The 27,145-nt window shown below is 40.8% G+C and overlaps 1 protein-coding gene across 1 annotated transcript in view; it reads right to left on the bottom strand.

Annotated features, from left to right (window-relative positions):
- The window catches only part of CNNM2 (cyclin and CBS domain divalent metal cation transport mediator 2), a 144,916-nt gene extending 118,982 nt beyond the window's left edge, over positions 1-25,934 (bottom strand). Inside the window, exon 1 of the mRNA XM_022568888.3 lies at positions 24,067-25,934. Coding sequence (XP_022424596.1) covers positions 24,067-25,687 — 1,621 coding nt within the window. The 5' untranslated portion in view covers positions 25,688-25,934. The remainder of the gene's footprint in view (positions 1-24,066) is intronic.
- Between the last annotated feature and the right edge of the window lie 1,211 nt (positions 25,935-27,145).

The following is a 27,145-nucleotide window of genomic DNA, read 5'->3' as shown; positions in this document are numbered from 1 at the left end:
AAATGGAGCTACGGTCACTATTACATGAAAACTCTTCCTTTTTGCTAGGCAAGTTTTAAGTAGCAATCTAAATAAAACCTGAAGCCAGCAATTTTTACTTTTTAGAACTTTATTTCGCATAAGTCTTCCCTGAGAAATCACAAATCACTGTCCATAAAGTTCCATACTATATAACTGGTGGGATACTGACTTATTAAAGCTGTGTAAAGTGACTCAATTGTTAATTCAACACATACCAAAGTCATATTTTCTTCTCCTGTACACTCAACAGTAGAAAATAATTCCAAGTTCCCCTGTAATATACCCACTGATCCTACAATGATTATCACCAACTAACCCCACTAGCACATCCTATATGTTTCCAGCACAGAACCATCAAGGCCTTCTGTTCAAGTATTGAGGGAGAACTACTTTGCAGTTACAGCTGCACTGATATATTTCAGAGACATACAGAACATGTCCCATGGGCTTCGACCAGTGCTGCCCTAATACTGGGTTTTGAAATATTGTTCCCCAGTACCCCGCTAATAAATCCCAACAGGCCTATATTTGAAACAGTACTTATTTAACACTTTTTAAAAAGAGTACTAAAATCAGTATCTAAAAAGTTTAGACTTAAATAACCACACTAATAACCATACTAATCTTCTTTCAGTTCCTTGAATACACAATGTTACCGTCCCACCTCCTCACCTTATCTCCCTGTAATGTTCTCTTTTCACACCCAAATTTCCCCTAGTTGACTCTGACTTAACTGTCAGATCTCAAGTCACTCAAAAGTCACTTCCTTCCCTCACTTCCCACCTGCTGACATTCTCTCATGGCACCAAGCACTTTTCCTCCCCAGCACGACCCACGATGGCAAGTCTATTTGTGCAATTATCTGATCCATGTCTATCTCCCGCACTTAACTGCAAGCTCCAAGAGGACAGTGACAGTCTTACTCATCAACAGAAACACAGTATGTTTCAAAAACGAAATGATCTTTCGAAACTCGGTAACACAAAATTACGAGACCAGTGTTTTTAACCTGTGGATTTTCAGTGTTTTTCTACATTTCTTCTTTATAAGTATTTCTAAACATTTTAAAAATCCCAGCCAATATCTAAAATCATCACGATGTGAAACACTGGAGGACTAATACATTTTTTTAAAACATAGAAACGAAGGCATTCCACATCAAAAGCTTTTGCCTTCTTGAACTTACTCACAGCTTCAGAACACTGTGAAACATGGCTATTAAATATAAACCTGAACCTTTCATAGGTTTATTTCAAAACCCAGGAAACTATAAAAGGATTATAGCACCTATGAAGCAGTAAGAAAACAATTAAAATGTATGCCAGAGAAGAGATTAAAAACACATGACTGGGGAATTTATGACAATGAGGTTAGTAACTAAAAACCTGCTCAGAGTAAGCCAGTACTTATAAGAAAAAAAAAATCAGTTCTTTCGTGGTTCACACTTTCCATCTTACCAACATTTACTGTGAGCAAAAAATTCTGGCATTTGGTGAAGAGTTATTCAAAATATAAGCAGAAGTATATTTTAGAGAGAAAAAACCGGACACGAATGTATTAAAAAGGCACGTGTTTAGTTCTTTCTCAGAAAACAAATACTGTGTTCTCCAAGTTGGTACCTGATATTAGTATGTTTCAAGGTCTTCTCCTCATTTGAAAAGTAAACAGCTAGAAAATTAAGTACCACAGTGAAGTCCCCAGCCCTTTCTCAATGTGCTTAAAGTCCTATTCTGGATGTATATCAAAATAATTAAGTAAAGCTTTCAGGCTACAGAAAACAAGTTCAGAATTGAAGCAGTAATGGCTCATAGGTTGTCAATCACTAACGAACTTCCCCTGACGCTTCACGTATCTAACCCAGGAGTGAAGAATTTGGGCTTTTAGGTGTTGCACAAGAAGTGGAGAAAAGACCTTTAAAAAATACTTGGGTTGGAAGAATGGGCTACCTCAAGCCCTTGCTTTAAAAAGTCCTCCAAGGTAGAAATTACCCCAACAAAGAGATTTTTCTGGCAATACAGGTGTTCAGTTAGTACCAGTAAATATACCCTACTTTTCCCTAAAAGCAAAATGGAAAAGACTCAGGATAGCAATCAATATGTACAAAGAACCATTTACATGTACACTATTTATAAGGCAAAGAATCCTAAAAGCCAGTCAAATCAACTGCTCAAATTCTCCCAAACACAACTTTTCTGATCCTATGCCTTTCCCAACTTGTTCCCTCCAACTGAAATGCTCTGACCCTCCCCTCAGCTTTTGGCCTTCTTCGAGACTGCCCTAAGTACGCCTCTATCTGCTCAGTGCTAGAGCACCGCAGGACACTCCCTATAGCACCAATTAACTCATTCTGTCTTTTTTATAACTACAGTCAGGACTTTCCCCACCATGTTCCTTGAGGACTTACATAACATATAAAATAGCTTTCCATTTTCCATACTGCTTCATACATTCTAGATCAAATATTTATGGAAGTTATCAGAACTGGAGGGACTTGGAATTCTGAGTCTCAACCATGTCTTTATGGTAAAGCAATCAATGACCGCAGAGTTGAAATGGCTTCACTGCTGAAGTACACATTGATTGAGCACTCTAAGTGGCAAGCCCAGAGGTGAACTAAACAAAAATTCCTGACCTCAAGGAGCTCACAGTCCAATAAAGGAGAAGAGAATTGTAAACAACAATTACCAAAAGGAAAAAAAAAATCCACACAGTGATATATGAGGTATGAACAAGGTCCTATAATAACAGAAGAGGGCACCTAATTCAGCTGCAAGGTGGGTAGTTAAAGGCCTCCTCTGCAGAACTCAACTCAGCTCATATAATAGTTAAAAAGAGAAGGGAAGTAGGTGAAAGGTTCCCTGACATTGGTCTTGGCAATGATTTTTTGGCATTGACACAGGCATCAAAAGAAAAAATAAACAAATAGGACTACAGCAAACTAAAAAGTTTCTGCACAGCAAACAATCAACAGAATGAAAAGGCAACCTATGGAATAGGAAAAAAAATTTGCAAACCATATATCTAATGAGGGGTTAATATCTAAAATATATAAGAAACTAATATAACTCAATAGCAAAAAACACAAAAAACAAAACCCAAATAACTGGACTTTAAAAATAGACAAAGGACCTGAATAGACATTTTTCCAAGAAGACATACAAATGGCCAATAGGTATAGGAAAAGATGCTCAACACCACTAATCATCAGGGAAATGCAAATAAAAACCACAATATCACCTTACACCTGTTGGAATGGCTATTATCAAAAAGTCAAAAGATAACACCTTAAATATACACAATTTTTATTCATCAAAAAATAATTAAAATTTTTCATTTTAAAAATAAAATAAAAATCAATTAAAAAAGAGAAAGGAAAGACAAATGTAACAAGCCAAAGCAACAGCACCTAGGAAGACAGAGAGGTGGAGAGCAGGGAGCTCGACTTGAGCACGGCTGCAGCTTGAAGGATATGGGAGGGGCAGGTAGGAGAAGAGCCTGATGTGCCTCTTTTGAATAAGTGAATAAAGGAATGCATGCAAAAGGAAAACTAATATGTGCTTTCTACTTGCAAAAATATATATACTCTATTTGAGGTAATACATACTTGCTTTGTGTCTTGTATTATTGGTTAAGGGTCAATAGGAGGCAGTTGGAAGTAGCACTGGATTAAGAACCAGGAAATCCAGGTTATGGTCCTAACTTTGTCACTAACTACACAACTGCTCTTGGGAAAACACTTAGTGCTCATCTAGAAAATAAGATGTTTGAAATAGATTCACTACTATGTCTTCCTATCTCAAACATCTATTTTCACGCTAGAATGGAAGAAGGAACGGTTTAATATCGACAAAGATGGACAAGAGAGACTTTGCAGAATGAAACTTTTTAAAAGGAGTAAGATGACAAAACCATTGGATGAAAGTGTGGGAGGGGTTCAGGGAAAACACAATCTCAAAATATCACCCCACAGCTTACTCATTAATTATCAAGGGAGGAAGGTACTTTTCAATGTAGTATTCTTGCCAGAAAAAAAAAATAATAAATTAACTGATTCTAACTATGAGGGAAAAAAAGTCAGACAAATCCAGATTGTGGAACACTCTACAAAACAACTAGCCTGGACTCCAAAAATGTCAATGTCATGAAAGAAAAAAAGGAAAGGGAACTATGGCAGATTAAAGGACATCACACATGAAAAGATGCTCAACATTACTAATCATCAGGGAAATGCAAATCAAAACCACAATGAGGTATCACCTCACACCTGTCAGAATGGCCATCATCAAAAAGAACACAAATAACAAATGTTGGCAAGGATGTGGAGAAAAGGGAACCCTGTGCACTGTTGGTGGGGATGTAAATTGGTGCAGCCCCCATGGAAAACAGTATGGAGGTTTCTCAAAAAAGTAAAAATAGAACTACCAAATGACCCAGCAGTTCCACTGCTGGGAATATATTCAAAACAAAAACACTAATTAGAAAAGATGCATGCACCCCAATGCTCACAGAGGCATTATTTACAATTGCCAAGACACAGAAATGACCTAAGCGTCTATCAACAGATGAGTGGATAAAGAAGATGTAGTATATGTATATGTATACACACACACACACACACACACACACACACACACAATGGAATACTAGTCAGCCATAAAAAAGAACAAAATTTTGCCGTTTGCAGCAACACGAATGGATTTGGAGGGCATTATGCTAAATGAAATAATCTAGACAGAGAAAGACAAATACTGTATGATATCACTTATACGTGGAATCTAAAAAATACAACAAACTAATGAATATAACAAAAAAGAAGCAGACTCACAGATATAGAGAACGAACTAGTGGTTGCCAGTGGCGGGGGGGAAGGGGCAATATAGGGGTGGGGTAGTGAGAGGTACAAACTACTGGGTGTAAGATAGTCTCAAGGATGTATTGTACAACACAGGGAATATAGCCAATATTTTGTAATAACTGTAAATGGAAAGTAACCTTTAAAAATTGTGTAAAAAAAATAATAAAATATATATATATCAAAAAAATTTTTAAAAGGACACCAAAGAGATCAGACAATTAAATGAATATGGTTGAATATTAGACAATATATTTGTATTGATATCAAATTTCTTGAGTGTGATAATGTTACTGCGATTATTTGGGAGAACATCCTTATATTTAAGAGATCCACGCTGAAGTATTTAGGAGTGAAGTATCATGATATCTGCAACCTACTTTCAAATGATCAATGGTTCAGGGAAAAAGAAACACACATATATGTACATATGTATATATGGAAAGAGAGACAAAAGTGGCAAAATATTAACAATTAAATCTAGATGAGAGGTATACAGGAATTCATTACACCATTATTTTAACTTTTCTGTGTTGGAATTTTTTTCAAAATAAAAAGTTGCATGAGGGGAGGATGAGTGAAAATTAGGCAGAAAAGAACAAGGTCAATCTTGAAAGAGGCAGTATAAGAGATACAAAAGTAGTAATTTAAAGACCAAAAAGAATTAAGAAATAGAGGTGTTAAATATATAGGATATAATTATAAGTGGTGTAAGAGTCAGAAATCAGCAGAGATGGCATTCTAACAAGGTATTAAAGGCACAGCAGAGTCTTCGGTGGGCAGAACTAAGTGTCTTTTAGGAAAAGGAACATGAGCAGAAGGGTGCCAGCCACAGTATGTTTATATAGAAACACTTATACACATGTAAATATAGACATACAGACATACACATATTACATATATGAAGTTATGAGACTGCCCTTTTGGACAAAAGGTACAAATATGGGTTAGAGCCAGAATATGAAGAGCTCTGCAAACTCTGGAAGGGTCTGGATTCCATACAGGAGATAAAGGGAACTCTTGGAAGTTTTCTTGTATTTTCCCCCTAAATAATAAAGGGCTTCCCTGGTGGCACACTGGTTAAGAATCTACCTGCCAATGCAGGGGACACGGGTTCGAGCCCTGGTCCGGGAAGATCCCACATTCTGTGGAGCAACTAAGACCATGCGCTGCAACTACTGAGCCTGTGCTCGAGAGTCCCTGAGCCACAACTACTGAGCCCGCGTGCCACAGCTACTGAAGCCCTTGCTCCTACAGCTCACGCTCCGCAACAAGAGAAGCCACCGCAATGAGAAGCCTGAGCACCGCAACAAAGAGTAGCCCCCGCTCTCTGCAACTAGAGAAAAGCCCACATGCAGCAACAAAGACCCAAAGTAGCCAAAAATAAATTAAATTAAATTAAATTAATAAAATTTTTTTAATTAAAAAAGAATAATAAAGTAATGCCTGCTTGCTTTGGGGGAAGACTATTGCCCTGTGTTTGTGGTGCTTGCATTCACTTGGGATTCCAAATGACCTGGGGAGAGAAAACGAGCCTCACCTAACTTCTCTGCAGTTAACACTTAAGGCTTTGGGGTCTTTATTTGGCAGGGAGAGTTGGTAAAGTGAGTAATACACTATTTTTGGAAGATAAGCCTGGACAGTTTGAAAATGTTAAGTTTGGACACAATGTTTAACCCTGGAACTGCACCTTAAAAACCAGTACAGTGGGGGCTTCCCTGGTGGCGCAGTGGTTGAGAGTCCGCCTGCCGATGCAGGGGACACGAGTTCGTGCCCTGGTGCGGGAAGATCCCACATGCCGCGGAGCGGCTGGGCCCGTGAGCCATGGCCGCTGGGCCTGCGCATCCGGAGCCTGTGCTCCGCAACGGGAGAGGCCACAACAGTGAGAGGCCCGCGTACCGCAAAAAAAAAGAAAAAAAAAAAACAGTACAGTAATAGAATGTTCTTTTGGCCAGGTGCCCACTGAAATTTATAAGGGATTCCAAAAGACACTTGTGTGTGGGCAGGTCTGTGAAGACAGTATAGTCTTTTGACCTGGGAGGCCCAGAGGCCCTTTCAGTGTGCCTATGAGGTGAAAACCTGTCATAATGACACTAACATACTACTTGGCCTTTTTTACCACTCTCAAGTGGATTTTCTAACTACATAACAATGAATTGAAGGCAGATGCCCATGAGAACATAGGTGTCTTATTAAAGAGATCCATGTCAGTTTCTAATGTATTCATAAATGATAATAAAGATGACTATATATAGAAAAAGTAATGCCTGCTTAATTTAGAAAATATAGAAAAGTAATACAATAAATATAAAAATCATCCTATCTTTATTAGTAATATTTTAGTGTATTTCCTACCATCTTTTTTTTTTTTTTGGCTGCATTGGGTCTTCGTTGTTGCATGCAGGCTTTCTCTAGTTGCAGTAAGCGGTGGCTTCTCTTGTTGCGGAGCACGGGCTCCAGGTGCACGGGCTTCAGTAGTTGTGGCACGTGGCTCAGTAGTTGTGGCTCACGGGCTCTAGGGCGCAGGCTCAGTAGTTGTGGTGCACGCGGTTAGTTGCTCCACGGCATGTGGGATATTCCCAGACCAGGGATGGAACCCGTGTCCCCTGCATTGACAGGCGGATTCCCAACCACTGCACCACCAGGGAAGTCCCCCTACCATCTTTTTATGTAGTTTTAGAATCATAGCTGAGCCCATGTTGCTTTTTTTTACTTAAAATAATCATTTCCCTATGTTATTAAAAACCTTACATTACTCTAAATGGTTGCATCAAATGTACATATCCAGATTTGCTTCACCATTCCTAAATACTAGATTTTTAGATTGTTTATACATTTTTTCTATTTAAAAAAAATATTTAGGGCTTCCCTGGTGGCGCAGTGGTTGAGAGTCCGCCTGCCGATGCAGGGGACACGGGTTCGTGCCCCGGTCCGGGAAGATCCCACATGCCGCGGAGCGGCTGGGTCCGTGAGCCATGGCCGCTGAGCCTGCACGTCCGGAGCCTGTGCTCTGCAACAGGAGAGGCCACAACAGTGAGAGGCCCGCGTACCGCAAAAAAAAAAAAAAAAAATTTAGCTCCTCAAAGTATTGAAAATAGAATAACCATATGATCCAGCAATTCTACTTCTGGGTATATACTCAAAAGAACTGAAAGCAGGGACTTGAACAGATATTCATTATGGTAAGAATGCTTAATATGAGATCTACCCTCTTAAAATTTTAAGTGTACAATACAGTATTGTTAACTATGGATACAATGTTGTATAGCAGACATCTGGAACTCATTCATCTTACTTTTATCATTTTTTTCTATCCTGGCTATTTTGATAGGTAAAAAGACAATGTATTAGTCTGCTTGAGCTACTATAACAAAATACCATAGAGAATGGCAAAAACAACCGACATTTATTTCTCACAGTTCCGGAGGCTGGGACGTCCACGATCAAGGTGCTGGCAGAGAGCCAGCAGTTCCTGGTGAGAGCCCTCTTCCTGTGTCTTCACATGGCAGAGAGAGGGTAATCTCTGTCTCCTTCTTCCTCTAACCCCATCATGAGGGCCCTACCCTCATGACCTCATCTAACCCTAATTACCTCCCAAAGGCTCCATCTCCAAATACCATCATACCGGGGACTTCAACATATGATTGGGGGTGTGGGGGTGACAGTTCAGTCCACGGAAGATGATATCGTACTATTTTGATTACAGGAGGTTTCTAATAAACTAGTAAGATGAAAATTATGTTTAAGGAAGATCAACTTAGTAGAGGCATACTTGATGAAACAGACAAAATAAGGGAAGCAATCTTGGAAGTTATACAATAATCAAGATGAAGAGATTGATTCATTCATTCATTGAAAATGCATTTATGGAGCACCTAAGACAGAGTACGCACTGAATGAGGCACAAATAAAAGCGACTAAGGGCTGCAGTTGTAGAAGCTGGAATGGAAAGAAAACAAAAAGTGTAAGAGGTATTTTCAAAAAATGTCAATTAAATTTGGTAACAAGATACAGGGGGCAAAGAGAGTATAAAGTTCCTATGTATTAAAAGTTACTTGAGAACAGGAAAAATATCTAAGTCATCTTTGCGTCCCACACAGTTTTTTTTTTTTATTTTTTTTTTTTTTACTTTTTCTTTTTTTGCGGTACTTGGGCCTCTCACTGTTGTGGTCTCTCCCGTTGCGGAGCACAGGCTCCGGACGCGCAGGCTCAGCGGCCATGGCTCACGGGCCCCCACACAGTTTTTTTAAATTATGACACTGAATAAATGCTTAAGGATTAAAAGTGAGTCAAAGAAAACATTCTAAAGATGGAAAAAGACCATGGAAGATAAAGACAAAATCTTGGGGAATGCTCAATTAGAAATGGAAGGAAGAAATCAGGAATCGAAAAAGGAAAAGGAAGGAGTCAGAGAAACAGGAAGAGAAACAAGACTGTGCTGAAGAGCTAACCTGAATGTGAAAAGCAGCAAAGGAGTCAAGGAAGTGAGGAAGGATGACAACCAAGATGTGGATTTGAGAATAAAAGGAGTCACTGGTCATGACAGTTTGAAGCCAGACTGCAGAGGATTAAAGATGAAGCCAGGGGCAAGGAAAAGGAAGTAACTACCTGTTCCTTAGGAAATCTTGTAGTAAAAGGATAAAGGAAAACTAGACAGGTAACGATTCCTGAACACGCATAACTCTGCCAGAAATGCCTACATTGGCCTCTGCACATGCAGTGAGGCTAAGGAAGCTTTAAGGAAGTATTTACAACATTCGCCCTAGTTGGGAGCCTCAGACAACCAGGCAGGTTGAATGAATACAGGAAGGATTCTATCTGTACCATGTATGAAGAGGCAGCAAGTCTTCACAGTTGCTACTAACAGCTGGTTTGGTAAGTGGCCTTAAGAGGTCAGAGAAAGTAATACCTGTAGTGAGAACTTGGTTTGTTGGATTTTAGCTAACGTGTGCTCAACCAGCTTACGTCAATTAACTTTCTTTTTTCTGTTTGTTTAGTCTCACTATGAGACTGTTAGAGGCTCTCCTCAAACACCCGTAGATGTTTGGCTGTCCATTCATATTTGAGAGGGTTATGCTTAAATGCTGGCAAAGGTTCTGTGTCAATTGATGAGCTTCACTGTAGAGTAATCATGCCAAAACTTCTGTATATTTTTAAATATCAAGGAACTGAGTAATAATAAATTTATTTGACTGCCTAATATGCATGGGACTATTTAAGAACACTACTGTTTGTAAGAAAGCAAACATCAATTTCACTTCCTAAAATGCTTCATTTTCTTGGGAAGTTAGATAAAAGGAATAGAGGCAAAATCCACTGTCATTATTTTATCTCATTTGAAAACACACTTTAGGAAAGATGCCTAAATGACAGCTAACTTATCCTACAAATAAATATAAAGTTTCTGTATACATTCAGAAAAAGAAAGAAAGTCACATATTTTTATCTATCTGAGATAAATGATGTATAACAAGTACATAATTTCATAGGAATATAATCAAAGAAATACCTGATCTCATCAAAGTTAAAAAGTCTTTTTATTGTAGCAAATGTATAAGGTAGTCTGGAAACTACTGAGCTTCAAGCATGTGTGGTTCCAGTACATTCCTTTTACTCTTTTGTCCCCTTTTAATAATTATTACTGGTTTTACAGTGATTATTTCTTTTTTTTTTTTTAACTGGGGTATAGTTGGTTTACAATGTTGTGTTAGTTTCTGCTGTACAGCAAAGTGAATCAGCTATATGTATACATATATCCCCTCCTTTTTGGATTTCCTTCCCACTTAGGTCACCACAGAGCACTGAGCAGGATTCCCTGTCCTTTATAGGATGATTTCTATAGATAAAAGGAAGCATCAGTTTCCAGAAACTCAATGTCCCCAAGTGAGAGGTATCTCGGGATTACTTTATGCTAAAAGTACAAATGTAGGTGAAACTCAGCTACTTCACCAATCTTTTATTTAATAAGGGCAATCAAGTAAGTATCAAACAGCTTCATTCCAGGCCGTCCAGATACAAATCTAAAATGGATTTTGTCAAATGCTAACATGTTTTAAACACAAATGCAACACAAAAACCTAAATTCCTTTTTTTCAAATACAATATTAATTTTGCTAAGCTGTTGTACATGCACACATGCACTCACACACATGTACGCATAAACACACACACCTTATGGGTTTTAAAATGCTATTCGTTTTTCATTCCAAACACGAAGGATTCCAGTGAGGAGGATAAAATGGCACAAATGACAGCATGGTTGCACTATGACAAAATATCCCATATTTCCTAGGGAAAAAAAGGATAAGTTTCACCTAAGTACACTGAATTTCACTTAAATACCTAAATCAGTAGTTCAAGTTACAAAATTTACACTTTTTTTTTTTTTTTTTTTTTTTTTTTTTGCGGTACGCAGGCCTCTCACTGTTGTGGCCTCTCCCGTTGCGGAGCACAGGCTCCACACGCGCAGGCTCAGCGGCCATGGCTCACGGGCCCAGCCGCTCCACGGCATGTGGGATCTTCCTGGACCGGGGCACGAACCCACGTCCCCTGCATAGGCAGGCGGACTCTCAACCACTGTGCCACCAGGGAAGCCCCAAAATTTACACTTTTAATAAAATTTTAATGGATTTCATTTTTCCCCAAACATTACAAAACACGTGCTTAAAAAAACAACTTGATGGGATTAACATATGTATAAAATAGATAATCAGAACTTCCCTGCTGGCACAGTGGTTAAGAATCTGCCTGCCAATGCAGGGGACACAGGTTCAATCCCTGGTCCGCGAGGATCCCACATGCCGTGGAGCAACTGAGCCCGTGTGCCACAACTACTGAGCCCGCGCTCTAGAACCCATGTGCCGCAACTACTGAGCCTGTGTGCTGCAACTACTGAGCCCGCACGCCTAGAGCCCATGCTCCACAACAAAAGAAGTCATCAATGAGAAGCCCACACACCGCAATGAAGAGTAGCTCCCACTCACCACAACTAGAGAAAGCCCACGCGCAGCAACTAAGACCCAATGCAGCCAAAATTAAATAAAATTATAAAAAAAAAAAAGAATTAACAAGGACCTACTATATAGCACAGGGAACTAATAACCTATAAGGGAAAAGAATCTGAAAAAGAATATAACTGAATCACTGGGCTGTACACCCGAAACTTACACAATATTGTAAATCAACTACACTCCAATAAAAAATTTTTTTAAAAAAACTTGAAGCAACATAGAAAAACATACTTCCTCCCCTAAAACCCACCATCAAGAGGTAGTCATTTTCAATTAATATTTTAGTAAATGTTCTTCTAGCCTTTGCAGGTAAATGTATGTACACAGGAACAAGGAAGTAGGAACAAGGAAGTAAAAATTTCAAAGAAAAAAGTTAGCAGATGGCCCACACGATATGATGGTAATAGTATTTTACCCAATTGATTTGCTTGCAGCAGAATCTCACCCCCACCCCAAACAATCTCATGACCCTAAAGTATAACCACTGGAGCAAGAAAAATCTCTCTGCTTGGTAATCAACTCTATAGAAACCAAATTATTCCTGCCATGACTTAAATCAAGGTGGTACACTAGTGACTAAAGGAAACAAATCTTGAAAGAGATGAGAGAGCATGTTGTCTCATTCTAGCTGTTTTTAATGTTACCTCTAAAAACCTGCTCAAATATTTCCATCTCTTGCATGTTTCTCAGTACTGCCTAAGCTCCGAATGCCATTCTGCAGAGGCTCCAAGTTGAGTCAGCACATTGTTTTTATGATTGCAGATGGGCAAATGGAAAAACTGAGGCTTTGCACACTCCCATAAAGATCAGATGATGCCCTCAGTCTGTCTTTGCTAGCATGGGAAAACATTCTCTCTCTCAGATTACCAGCCCCACCACCACCACCGCACTCCCCGCACAAAAAAAGAAAAAAAAAAAAAAAGAGCATAGAGTTTCATTTTGTCTCTTCTGGTTACCTGGTACCCCAAAACCTCAAGAATCATACTGACAATGACAGTATGAAATGCAGAGTGACTAAAAGTCAGGGTTTTTCCTAGTCTCTGTAAAAACGACCCAAAGAAAAACCCTTGGTAAAATGGGGCCTGGAGAAGAAAGGCACTACAGAACCACTTAGATACTAAGCAAATGCAGCCTTTTCTGTGCTCATCTTCTAGCCCAAATCCCAAGTCTGATACAAAACCACTCTAAACATTAGACAGAAACAAATTAACTTTTAAACTCCCAAGCTCCAGCCAGCTATATTTTTGGTCTCTTTGACACATTTCATATAGCCTATTTCTTTTTTTGTATATCTAATCTGAATCTGAAATAGAAATGTTACTCTTTCCTAACAAATTTCCCAAAGAATGACAATGTCAGTCGTCAATAGAGCTTCACTCTATACATATGAAAGTGTTAAGTTAAAATGCCTAACTTTTTTTAAGGAAAAAATAAAGTCCACTACAATCAAATGAAACATAAGGTAACCCCCCCAAAATTCACATATTTTTGAAAAGCACTTTCCTATTTTAAGAACCATGTGTTACCTAATAAATGAGTTCAGCAAGGTTGCAGGCTACAAGATCAATATACAAAGATAGATTATATTTCTATATACTACCTATGGACAATCTAAAAATAAAAGTAATAAAACAATTCCATTTACAATAGCATCAAAAAAAATTTTATTCCAAGTATTTTATTTAACAAAAAGATTGCAAATACACTGAAAAATACAAAACATTGTTGAAGGAAATTAAAGAAGACCTAAATAAATGGAAAGATATCCCATATTCATGGATGAAAGATTTAATATTGTTAACACTGCAATACTCCCCAAATTGATCTACAGATTCAATGCAATCTCTATCAAAATTCCAACTGCCTTTGCAGAAATGGACAAGAAGATCCATGAAAAATTCATACAGAAATGCAAGCAATCCTGACAATCAAAATCATCATGAAAAAGAAGAACAAAGTTGGAGAATTCATACTTCCGATTTCAAAACTTAGTACAAGGGACTTCCCTGGTGGCGCAGTGGTTGAGAATCTGCCTGCCAATGCCGGGAACATGGGTTCGATCCTTGGTCCAGGAGGATCCCACATGCCACGGAGCAGCTGAGCCCATGCGCCACAACTACTGAGCCCGCATGCTGCAACTGCTGAGGCCCACACACCTGGAGCCCATGCTCCACAACAGGAGAGACCACTGCAATGAGAGGCCAGTGCACTGCAGGAAGAGCGGCCCCTGCTCGCAACAACTAGAGAAAGCCCGTGCGCAGCAACGAAGACCCAATACAGCCAAAAATAAATAAGTAAATACATTAAAAAAATTATTTAAAAAATAAAATTAAAAAATAAATGAATTTATTTATTAAAAAAAAAAAACTTAGTACAAAGCTACAAGAACCAAAAGAGTGTGGTACTGTCATATGAAGACATATGAAGACATAGATCAGTGGAAAAGAATTTAGAGTCCAGAAATAAACCCTCGCATTTACGGTCAATTGACTTGTGACAAGGATGCCAAGATAATTCAATGGGGAAAGAGTAGTTTTTTCAACAGATGGTGCTGGAACAACATGATATTCACATGCAAAAGGATGAAGTTAGACCCCTATTTCACAGCACATACAAAACTTAACTCAAAATGGATTAAAGGCCTAAATGTAAAAGATAACCTATGAAAGTCTTAGAAGATAACACAGGCATAAACCTTTGTGGCCTGGGACTGGACAATGGTTTCTTAGATATGACAATAAAAACAAAGCAACAAAAGAAAAAAAAAAAAGAAAGAAGTTGGACTTCATCAAAATTAAAACTTTTCTGCTTCAAAGGTTACTACCAAGAAAGTGAAAAGACAACCCACAGAATATGAGAAAATATTTGCAAATTATATACCTGGTAAGAAACTAGTATGTAGAATACATAAAGAACTATTACAATTCAATAATAAAAAGACACAATTAAAAATGGGCAAAATATCTGAAGAGACTTTTCTCCAAAGAAGATAAACAAATGGCCAATAAGCACGTGAAGTGATGCTCAACATCATTAGCCATTAGGCAAATACAAATCAAAACCACAATGAGATGGGACTTCCCTGGTGGTCAAGTGGCTAAAGACTCTGCGCTCCCAATGCAGGGGGCCCGGGTTCAATCCCTGGTCAGGGAACTAGATCCCACATGCATGCCACAACTAAAGATCCCATGTGCCGCAACTAAGACCCAGCCCAGCCAGAAAAAAAAAAAAAAACACAATAAGATACCACTTCACACTTACTAGGATGGCTATAATTAAACAAACAAACAAACAAATCACAATAACAAGAGTTGGCAAGGATATGGAGAAATTGGAACTCTCATACCTTATTGGGGGGAATGTAAAGTGGTGCAGCCACTTTGGAAAACAGTTTGGCAGCTTCTCAAAGAGTTAAAAATAGAGTTACCATATGACCCAGCCATCCTACTTCTAGTTATCCCACAAGAGAATTGAAAACTTATGTCCACACAAAAACACGTATACCAGTAGTCACAGCAGCATTATTTATAATTACCAAAAACTAGGCTGAAACAGCCTAAATGTCCATCTACTGATAGGTGGATAAACAAAAAGAGGTATATCCATAAAATAGAATATTATTTGACCATAAAAAATGAATGAATGAAATAATGATACATGCTACATGTATGTACTTGGATGTACTAATACATGCCATATGGATGTACATGGATGAACCCTGAAAACGCTACACGAAGTAAAAGAAGCCAGACAGAAAAGGCCACAGTGTGTATGCTTTCATTTATATGAAATGTCCAGAACAGGCAAATCCATAGAGACAGAAAGCGGATTAACAGTTTCCAGGGACTGTGGGGAGAGGAGAATGGAGAGTGACTACTGATGGGTTTCTTTCTGGAGTAGAAAATGTTCTGGAAGTAGACAGTAGTGATGGCTGTACACCTTGTGAATACACTAAAAGCCGCCAAGTTGTACACTTTAAAAGGGTGAATTTTGTGGTATGTGAATTAGATTTCAATTTTTAAAAATTTTAAAGTAACCATTTGTTTCAGCAGTAAAATGTTCCTAAGGAGAAATGGAATGAGTTCTCTGTTAGTAAAGGTTAGTTTTCCCTAAGACCAGGACTCATAATGTTCTCAGCAGATTTGAATATTTTCCAGGTATGTTATTCTACAAAGTTAACAAAGGGATTTTTGCAAAGACTGGCTATGATTACCCTATCCTAACACATCAACTATTAACACTTCTTCCATGTTTCCTTTCAGTCTGTATACATGTATATTTTTATAATCTATGCAAAATAATCAGCAAAATTTTTCCCGTACTGCTACATGGCTTTCAAAATGATCATTAAATGGTTGTGATTAGTTGACACCTACAATTTTCTTAAGTCCTTCCCCTCCATGTCCATCTTGAAGTGTTAGATACATTTATCTCGAATTTTTCACTATTTCTAGATATTTTTTGCAATATACATACAACATGAAAAGCCAACGTAACTCTTTTCTTCTCCTGAATTATATCACTGAATTAAGATTTCCAGGGGAAATTACTAAACCCTTTGTAGGACATTTTTATGACTCCTGGTTGCCTTCTAAAAGTATTAAAAAGTTACATTGCTATAAGCAACAAAAACTTGCTATATTAGACATTGCCATTTTTTATGCTTTTGATGTAATCAATGTTAAAAGATTTTATCTGAGTAATCTGAGATCTTCCTTTAGTCTTCAAACTCTAGTTCTTCAAAGGTTTCCAAAATCCATGAGCACTTGTTCTATTTCTTTTAAACTTTGTTGTTTTTTTCAGTCACTTACAGTTAAGGAGAACAAAGAATTTTTTTAAATTCAGCATTCTTACTCTAAGGAGGGTAGAACACGTAATCAATTGCCTTGTTTTCCTTAAAAATATATACACATGTGGCCATCTCATAAGTAACAGCAACCGCTAAAAAAAGCCTAGAATTCAATCACAAAAAAAAGAAAAACCTAACAATTAGCCACTTTCAAGATTTCAACATCCAGGGTAACTCCCTGGCGGTCCAGCGGTTAGGACTCGGCGCTTTCACTGCCGTGGCCCGTGTTCAATCCCTGGTTGGGGAACTAATATCCCGCCAACCGCAGCGGCCAAAAAAAAAAGATTTCAACATTCATAACAACGGTCAGCACACATGGCCCAAGGCATCTCTCTTGACTTGCAATCTTTAGTCTAGAGAAAGACCAAGAACAACGTGGAAGAGTCTACAGAGCCATTACATAAAGATAATGGTGGGGCTTCCCTGGTGGCGCAGTGGTTGAGAGCCCACCTGCCGATTCAGGGGACACGGGTTCGTGCCCTGGTCCGGGAGGATCCCACATGCTGCGGAGCGGCTGGGCCCGTGAGCCATGGCCGCTGAGCCTGCGCGTCCGGAGCCTGTGCTCCGCAACGGGAGAGGCCACAACAGTGAGAGGCCCGCGTTCCGCAAAAAATAAATAAAAAAAAAAGATAATGGTGAACTGAACACTAAGTGCCAAGTACTACTAGAAGCATTTTCATATTCATTATCACATGAATCCTTACTAAGCACCTTATGAGTTACAAAATATCCCATTTTACTATGGAAAAAACTGAGGCTTAAAGAGGTTAAGTTACTTGTCCAAAGTAGATCCAGGAAGAGCACATTTTTCTTAACCTTTATGCTAGCAGGTGGTATCCTCCCCACAGGACGTGAATTTAAAAAAAAAAAAAAAAATCCCACCTAGGTCTGACAGCAAGAGGGGGTTAAGTATGAAGACATGAGGATCTCACCATCATTACAGCAGTATTTATGATCAACGGTTGCACAGATGTAAACGTGGGGGAGGGTCAGCACCCCCATTACCTTCATCAAGCCCTAAGCCAGTCTAATAAACATCATCTACAGAAGACGCTTGTTCTTAGTCCCCTTTCTTCCCCTTCCACAGCCTGCCACCCCTAACATCTCTCTATGTAGACATTCTGGAGGTGCCAGTGATGTGATCTGAAAGAAAGAATGCTTCTTATTGTCTCTCCTTTGCAGTGTTGGTAGGATTTGGGGTTTCGCATTTGTGTTCTGAGAAAAAGATGATGAAAAGACAATACTAAAATTGTATTCAATCCCAGTCATCCATTTCCATGTATTTAGTTTAATAAATGTTCTTTATACGCCAAGCAAATCTTACTGGAATTGATGCTGACTACCAATTAAAATACATGCATTTAGAGAAAAGGGCCCTTTAGAAAGAAACATACTACTTTATATGTAACTAAAGTTTTGTAAACATCTAATTCGAGTCCAGAGGTTTGTTCTTAAAAGTTTAAGTAGTTCAAAAGCAAATAAAACCATAAAATATTATGTTGGCTCAGTGTATTTTGTGCATTTTCCTGGTTAAAAATATTTTAAACTTGTTTAGGTTTTGCTAATAATTAAAATTCACGGGTACGTCACAGTACTTTGGAATGTTTCAGAATTTAAATAATTCTGAGGCCCTTTTGAGCGGAAGGGGCAGGTGCTACGTAATCCCCATAAAAACCAAGAGAAAAAGCAAAACAAGATCCTTTCCTGTTTTGTCCAGATCATACTAAGTCAGAGCTGATATTCAACTGTGGTGTCTACTGACCTAAAAGGCTTCGGTGATTCTAACACAAATAACCCCCAAGTCAGACTGCATCATCTGAAAGAATTTAGCTTACATTATAAAAAACCTGAAAAAAGGGGCCCATAGATGTATGAATGGAACACATGCTTCAAATGCTTTGATGACTATTTCAATGGAAACTTCACAGACCTGTACCTTGAACAAAAATTAAAAGCGCCAAAGAAGTTTCACCCCATAGTCCCAAATCCAATCTTCATTACTCTCACAGAAGAAATAACAACAACAAAATCATTCGAGGATATCTAAAACAAGTTAACTCAAAATAAGAAGAAATAGCTTACACTGAACTACCTGAGGCTTCAATCTAGATATCAATACCCATTTCTTAAAACACACTCGTAGTCTAACCTTAGCAGAGTAAAAAAACTCAAAGTAAACTAAAATAAAATGAGGTCACACATTCAGACTTATTTTCCATGTAACAAAATGCCTGTCAAAGATGGTTTGAATGCTGGATATCAAAAATATTGACATCAAAATCACAAGGCAAATAAAACCAACGGCAAACCTATATATTTGCTTTTTCAGTATGCGGCTGCCTTTAACAAGAGTTTAAAGGTACCTTGAACTTGGAACCAGAAGTCCTGCTTGTTGGAATGGAGAGAACTCCATGCTAGAACTCCATGCTAGAGTCAGGGACATAGGTTCTAGTCCTGTTGATGCTACTAGCTAGGTGGGTAGCCCTAAGCAAGTCACTTAGCTTTCTCTCCTCAGGGTTTACTTTCCTTAGTTAAGAGGTTGACTAGACCAATGTTTCCTAAACTCACCTAATCACAAGAATTACCTCAGGGTAAAAAAAAAAAAAAAGAATTACCTCAGGGTAACTGTTAACAGTATGGATTCCAAACCCCCTTCCCTAAGAGATTCTGGTTGAGGACGTCTCTGAGTGAGGCTTAGGGAACTAGTTCTGAATAAGTGATCCAAGTAAGTTTTATCATCTGGTAACCTTCACAAACACTGGACTGGATGAGCCATGAGCTGCCTGCCTTCCAGCTCTGATTCTATACTATCTGGATGTTTCAAAATGATGTTCTAAAAATATGCAGAATTATAATAGTATCACATGTGTTATTGCAAAAAGTTAATAAACATACAAGATCAAAGAAACAAATACATCCATCCCTTCACCCTCAACACCATTCATACTTTTAAACATCAATAAAGACATCCTCCTAGATTCTAGGCAAGTGGAACACTTTATTTGGTGAGGAAAAAAGTTTTAAATATTAAACTCTCAGCACATTAATATGGAAAGACTTGTGTTATAGGAAGAGAGAATTGTACACCAAATGTTTTAAGTGAAAACTACACATTGCATTCTTCTCTTAAAGAACATTATCTGATGAGCTTACCTGTTCCTAGTTTTAAAAAAAGCTAAAAAACAGCCTGTCTCTAGCAGCTATGAAACAGCAAGCTCTGCAATACTGGAATGCAATTGTTACAAAGCTAAAAGAAACAAAACAAAGCAAAACAAACAAACCAACAAACAACTGGGTGGCTCAGAGCCCACTACCTTTTGTTAGGAAGGTTTTGTCAGGTATAGGGAGAGCGTCCAGGGCACTTTCTGCACACAAAGGTAGCAACCTTATTTAACTCTTCCTTCCTCTACACTACGTTGCTTTAGACGGTTTTTCCAAAATTCTCATAATCCACTAGTGGGATTTACTTTTACTCTCTGTTTTAGATTTATAAATAACTATAAAACTCACAAAAGAAAAAGACTGATGGCATGGACCACAGGGGGGCAGGGCTGTACAGGATGCTCACGGGCAACTGTTTGTCACATAAGTGGCTACAAAAGATGTAAATAAAATCAAGATTGAAACACAAAACTGCGTTTGGGTCAGCCTTGCAACACAAACAGGTAGGAGACCAAGCGTGAAACATGACTACATACTTTAGCTATTAGTCAAACACCACAGTGTTAGCATAAGACACTGTCAAAGTGAATCGTGATGCTTGACCTGCAAATAGTGGAAATGGGATTGTTTAGATTTAGGGTCATACAGGCCAAAAATTGATTTAACAGTGAGTGGGGACACCAACCGTTAGGTACAACATCACAGAAGCACTGGGTTTAAGGCCATATATATGTCTAAATACATTTCTGTGTTTGTTGCTCTCAACAAGCCCTGAGGCAATGCTTTGACCAAACCTCACATTCAATTAAAACAGAAATGTAAAATCAGGATCAAGGGGATCAGCATAATAGAATGGTTAAGAGGGCAGGTTTGGCTGTGACACAGACCAAGTTAAAATCCCAAATCAACAAACTACTGAATGACCTTGAACACATCATTTCACCTATGCCTCAATTTCCTCATTTGTAAGATGGAGATGATGCTTTGCTCAGCTATCAGATTTCAACAAGGTGATTCATGTAAAGCACTAAGCCCTGTACCTGGTAGAGAGTAAATAAATAGGTAATAATAATAGTAAGCTAACTGTAAAAATTAGCATAATTACTGTCTTCCAACCTCAAGTAAAGCTATAAGTTTCCTGGCAGCCAGGAAAAAATTCTAATCATTAGAAAGAAAACATTTACATACACTACATAAAGGTAGCTTTTCACTTCTTTCCACACTACAGAAAGTTTCCCCCTCCTTAGTAAAGAAAAATTCAGACTAATGATGTAGAGCTCTATCCAGGAAAGGCTTCAATGCAGACATTTTAATTAGAAAGGATAATTTTCAACGAGATCTGGATTAAGGATCTAACAGTTTGGTAGAGTTACAGTTGGTGTTGTTAGAAGAAAGAGGAAAAAGAAGAAAAAGCCTTCAAACCATCCCACACACCATTACTCAACAGAGAAAAACAATAGCAGGTTGACTGTTCACATAACTTCATAATTGAATTAGAAAATGAAAAAGAAAAAAAATCAGGTGAAATATTTTAACTAACACAAAAGAAAGAAATAACACAGTTATTAGTAAGGTGAAAGTGACCAAACTCATCAAAAAAAGATCAATGAAGGGAAGGTGAAAAATTAGTTATTCCTACAGTTTCAGTAACAAGCACCCACTCTATCCTTTTAAGATCATGGCTTAAATTTCCCATTTGCAACCAACTTTCTTTGCCCACTCTCCCTAATATGCTACTAGCTTGAATGTACCTTTAATCTGTACTGTCTTCTTAACTGAATACATCATTCTGGTTACAGACAAAAATAACATCTTGTGCATTTTTTTTTTAGTATAATTCAGGGGAGGGCTTCCCTGGTGGTGCAGTGGTTAAGAATCTGCCTCCCAATACAGGGGACACAGGTTTGAGCCCTGGTCTGGGGAGATCCCACATGCCACGGAGCAACTGAGCCCGTGTGCCTCAACTACTGAGCCTGTGCTCTAGAGCCCGCAAGCCACAACTACTGAGCCCGTGTGCCACAACTACTGAAGCCTGTGCACCTAGAGCCCATGCTCCACAACAGAGAGAAGCCACTGCAATGAGAAGCCTTGCGCACCACAACAAAGAGTAGCCCACACTCGCCGCAACTAGAGAAAGCCCGCGTGCAGCAACGAAGATGCAACGCAGCCAAAAATAAAATAATTTTTTTTTAAATTCATGGGAAAATATTAGCAACTCAATCTTTAAAGGATCCATTTCAAAGAAAATACTGTGAGAAGTAATTTGGGGAGAGGAAAAAGTTCCTAGTAAAAATAAATCAGTCATAGGAAAACTGTTCAAGGACAATCAAAAACAAATTTCAAAATAATGCAAATTTTGAAATTTTGAGTTAGGGGAAGGATTAATGAGTTGCAAGGTGCAGAACTAAATTCTCAAAGTGAAAAAAGATACAGAAGTGAAGAAAAGACTTCAGCAGGGAGTACACACCAGTGCTACCAATCCATCAGTAGATATGCAAAAATTCTGAATAATAAAAAAAACATAGACTATATTATCTGTATCAATATTGGGAAATTTAGCAACAGAAAGAAAATAAAGTATTTCAAAGCCATTTTCGAGCATTTCAAGATATTTTTCTATATTACAGATACTGCAGCAAAATGAAAGAAGAAACTGGCTAGATGCTCTAATTAACAATTTAGTAGTGAAAGAATAATGACGTCCCAAAAGAAGCTTTGTCACCTAGAGATAATGGACATTTTCTTTTTACTGTTTAAGAATCCAGAAGAATCTCCTTCTGCTTTTAAATGCAAATTACCAATCTCTGAAGCACATTCTGCTCTATTCCTTTATCTGAAAATTACCGCAATGTGATTCTGTTCCAGAGAGGACACCATTCAGGCAAGAAAATGGAATTAGGACAACTACACACTCTATGTTCAAATCATCACATCCAGTGAGCTGTCACCACTTACACATGACCTTTTTCAGTGGAGAGACCACTGTCAGTGATCAAAATCCTATTTGAAGAAGGAAGAGTTAGCTGTGAGGACTATCAGTTCATTAAAGGTCACACACACATTCTAACATAATATATGAACATGCACCAGCATCATAACAATTTAAAAACTCAGTATCCCTTGGCTTTCAAATAACAAAACTAGCTATTTACTGGAAACGTTTTTAAAGCTAGAATTTCAGTGGTAATAGTATGAGTTGCTATTTACCTGTTCATTACATGGTAAAACAAACCGAAAATACCACGATGCAAGAAAGGTGAGCACACCACACTCTGCACTTCTCTTCCCTGGCTTCAATTTAATGTACCAGGTGATCAAGGTTAAAAGAACACTTTTAAGCCAGAAAGTCTCAAGAAATAAATAAACCATAATAGAGGAATTCATCCCATTGTTAAAGGTCCAAGCTTTCTGCCAAAACCACACTTGGTTTGGGAAATTTTATTTGTTGTCAGATAAACATAAACAAATAGTGAAGAAAGCTAGGTAAGATAGAGCCTCATAAAAGGTTAACTTACCTCTGGTCTTTCCAAGTTATATATTAACGAATAGCTTTAGTTTTAAAAAAAACCCTCTTTTCTAGCTAAGGCAAGTCATCCAAACGAGTGAATTTTTTTGGTGATACCTGGCTTATCCCATACCATATTCTCCAAAGCGGACCCTAATCTCTCCCACAGGTCACCAGACAACCAAGAACAGAAACTACTGAAAATGCACTTCCAATCTCTGAAACGTCAGTGATTGTATAGGGTTTAGAAAAGCTGTTTAAACGTTTTCCAAATGCCTGCAATTAGTACAGGTCAACCAAATGGCACAGCACAGCATGAGCGGGTCCCTACTTTCATCTACCCACTCAGAATCCGGGCAATGAATGCAGCAGACCTCTCAAGACCAGACTGCAGGGGGGAAGAGTACCATGCACAGAAAATAGGAACCCTGCTTTTTGATATGGGAAAAAGCAAGTGATGGCAGTCTTGTGCTTTTAAAGAACCTAGAAGCGCTTACTAGTTCAATCCATCCCCAAATCCATGCCATCCTTTCAACTTTGCAATTAAAAGAGAAGAGAAATTCCGGTCAATTCGCCTTGGGGGGTTGTTCTGAGGGTAGAGGACTCAAGTAGGGAGGAGGATGGAGAGAGAAAGAGCAAGCCAATGAAAGACAGCAAAATTTCCCACCTTTCTTAAATTCTTCCAGCATAGCGTCCAACTTGGTGTCATTGAAAACAAAGTGCAAGGGGTGGTTATAAAATTTAGTGATGGTTTTCAGGGGAGTACAGTCATCTGGATCCACGAAGGCCAAGTCTTTGACAAAGAGGAGGTCCACGATGTTGGAGCGCTCCCCCTCAAATACTGGAATCCGAGTGTAGCCGCTCTCCATGATCTCCGACATGGTGTTGAAGTCCAGAATGGCTTCGCCGGTGATCATGAAACAGTCCCGGAGGGGAGTCATCACGTCCTCCACGGTCTTCGTGCGGAGCTCCAGCGCCCCTTGGATGATGTTCAGCTCCTCCTTTACGAGGTCGTTGTAGGGGTCTGTGACCCGGAGCATCTCCAGCAGTTTTTCCCGGTTATAGACGGTGCCTATCTCCTGGCCCAGGACGCAGTCCAGCAGCTTGCTTACGGGGTAAGAGGCGGGGAAGGTCATCATCATGAAAAACTTGGTGAGGAAGATGGTGTTGGCCCCCACAGCCAGGCCGTGCCGGGAGCAGATGGCCTGGGGCACGATCTCCCCGAAGATGACGATGCCGATGGTGGAGACCACCACCGCCACGAGGCCTGAGCCAGCTATGTCGTCGAGCAGGATGGTGAGCGTGGTGTTGACCAGCACGTTGCCCAGCAGCAGCGAGCACAGCAGGTAGTTGCCCTGCCTGCGCACGGGCTCGATGCGCTTGGCGTAATTCTTCTCCTTCTCCGTGCCGCAGTTCTGCACGATGCGCAGCTCCATCGGGTCCAGGGCCATGAGTCCCAGGTTGAGGCCGCTGAACATGCCCGATAGGCACAGAAGCAGCGAAATGAAGATCACCTGCAGCCAGAAAGGCAGCAGGAACTTCTTCTCCTCCCCCACGATCATCTTGGTGTCCTCGCCGTCGTGATAAATCCAGGTGGTCTCGGCCCACGGGGGCGGCGGGAGCCCGGCCACCCCAGAGCCGCCCTTGCCCCCGACGGCGCCACCCGCAGACCCCGGGCCGCCGGCGCCCATGGCTGGCGTGGAGAGCGACGTGCACAGGTAATAGGACTTACTCTTCTCCATCTTGCGCAGCGGTTTGATCTCGATCTCAATGATGCCTGATGTACGGCGATTGAGAATGATATGGGGCAAGATGATGATATCTGATGTGCGGATGCCGCAGCGCTGGGGGCCGCTGTCCGGCTCCGGCGGCGCAGGGCCCCCCAGCCCGCGCTCACCCGGGCTGTGGCGCCGCCGCTCATGCTCTGTGAAAGCAATGCGGGACCATGTCTCGTTGTTGATGTTCTGCCCGTACACCCGCAGCTTGACCCGGGTCCGCTCGCTCACCCGCAGCGCCCCCCCTTCCATGAACGACACGTCGTTCGTGTCCTCCAGCCGCAACCCGATGATCACAGTCTCCTCGTTCTCGCCCGCCGCTGCGCAGCCGCCCGCGCCGCAGCAGCAGCTCAGCAGAAGCAGCGGCAACAGCCGTCCAGCCGCCGCCTGCAGGACCCCCCGGCCGCGAGAGCTGAGGCTGCGGCGCGCCGCCATCTTCCAAGTGGGCAGTGCGGCGGCTGCCTGCCCGCCCGCCATCTTTACTTCGGGTTCACAAGTGCCCCAGCCAATCATAAGGTGGCTGCTCCAGCTGCAGCTTCATCCTTCCCACCCGGCGGCGCGAGCGCAGGCACCGGCCCCTGGGCGAGACTGCAACGCAGTGTTCGCACCCACTGCTCAGCAGTCCGCCTCCCTGACTGACACTGACTCGGCCTGGGCCAGCTCAGGAACCTCGAGGCTGGCGGGAGGGGGGAGAGGGGGGAGAAATGCCAGCCGCTCCTGCGAGAGGCAGGCAGACCAGCTAGCTAATCACGAGCGGGCGTCCGCCCTCCCAGCCAGGGGGCTGGAATGGGGGCGTGGCCGTGAGCGGCGCCGCGAACCAATGGCAAGATAAATGGGTGGGGAGACGAGGGCCAGCGTCCTCCTCAGCACGCCAAGTTTCCAGCTGAAAGGCGCGTGACTCTTGTGTATGTGCGAGGGGAGGAGGTGTGGCCAGCCGGTGCCCGAGGGCCAGTCACAGATGAGAGCTGTACGAGAGGGGGCGGGGCCCTACTTCCGGCTGCCAATGAAAAGGGGCCATTCGCGAGTGCGACAGCCCGGAGGGACCTCGGTAGTACATCCCGGCCCTGGGGTTGCCCCGCTGGACTAAAGTCCCGAGGCGGCCCGAGGCAGCTGGTTCTCGCTGCGCCACGCTGCCGGCTTCCGCGTGCTCAATGCCCGTGCCGCGAGGCTGCGCCTTCCTGCCCCAGGAGCCCGAGAAGCCGACTAGGGAGGCTTAAGATGCACAGTAGCCTAAAATGAGGCCGAGCCACAGGTCGCGCCCCCCTTATTTATTCGTGCGCGCCTCTCCACTCGGGATAAGCGGTGGCCGGTGGGCCCCAGCACCGCACAGACCCGCTCTGCTGGAGCCTCTCGCCTATCCCTAAGAGACAAGCGCCCTCTGCAGCTCACGGTCAGGTGGCGCCATCTGCCGGTATCACGGGCGCCCTGCAACGCTTTCCAGGTCCGTCGCAAGCCCCATACGGTGAGCGGGAGGTGCGGAAATTAAAGTAGTACCCCATCTTCCAAGTCCTAAGAATCCCTTCATTTTCTTACTGAAAGTCCCTGGCCCCATTCCATATTTACTGAATGGGTAGGACCCAGGAATCTGTATTTCTAACTGGGACTCGGGCAAATTTGGGAAATGGGAAGGGGCAGACATACTAAGCAGATCCATAAAGGCTCATTCTTAAACACACTGACCAAACCCAGCTAGGTTCATCGGTCACTCAGGAGAAAAACACCCTGAAGACCTAGGACTCCCAAGCCCATTCTGTATCTGGAGGAGATGCAGTAGCAAAGTTGTTGCCAAAGTGGGTTTTTTTCTTGCAACTTAAACATCTGAAAAAGAATTGTTTCCTTTTTTTTTTTTTTTGTATTCTGCAAGCACATTTTCTTCCCTTTATGTAAACCAATCAAACATTTTTTATTAATTTCTAGTAGAGATGATTGCAGTGGCCTCCTCACTGGTCTCTGCTCTTCTACACCTGCCCC

This window comes from Delphinapterus leucas, chromosome 16 (assembly GCF_059928025.1).
Source record: "Delphinapterus leucas isolate spDelLeu-1000000601 "Yukka" chromosome 16, BTC_Dleu_Yukka2, whole genome shotgun sequence".
Lineage (NCBI taxonomy): Eukaryota > Metazoa > Chordata > Mammalia > Artiodactyla > Monodontidae > Delphinapterus > Delphinapterus leucas.
Note: the sequence above shows the minus strand (reverse complement) of the source record. Positions and strands in the feature narration are given on the sequence as shown.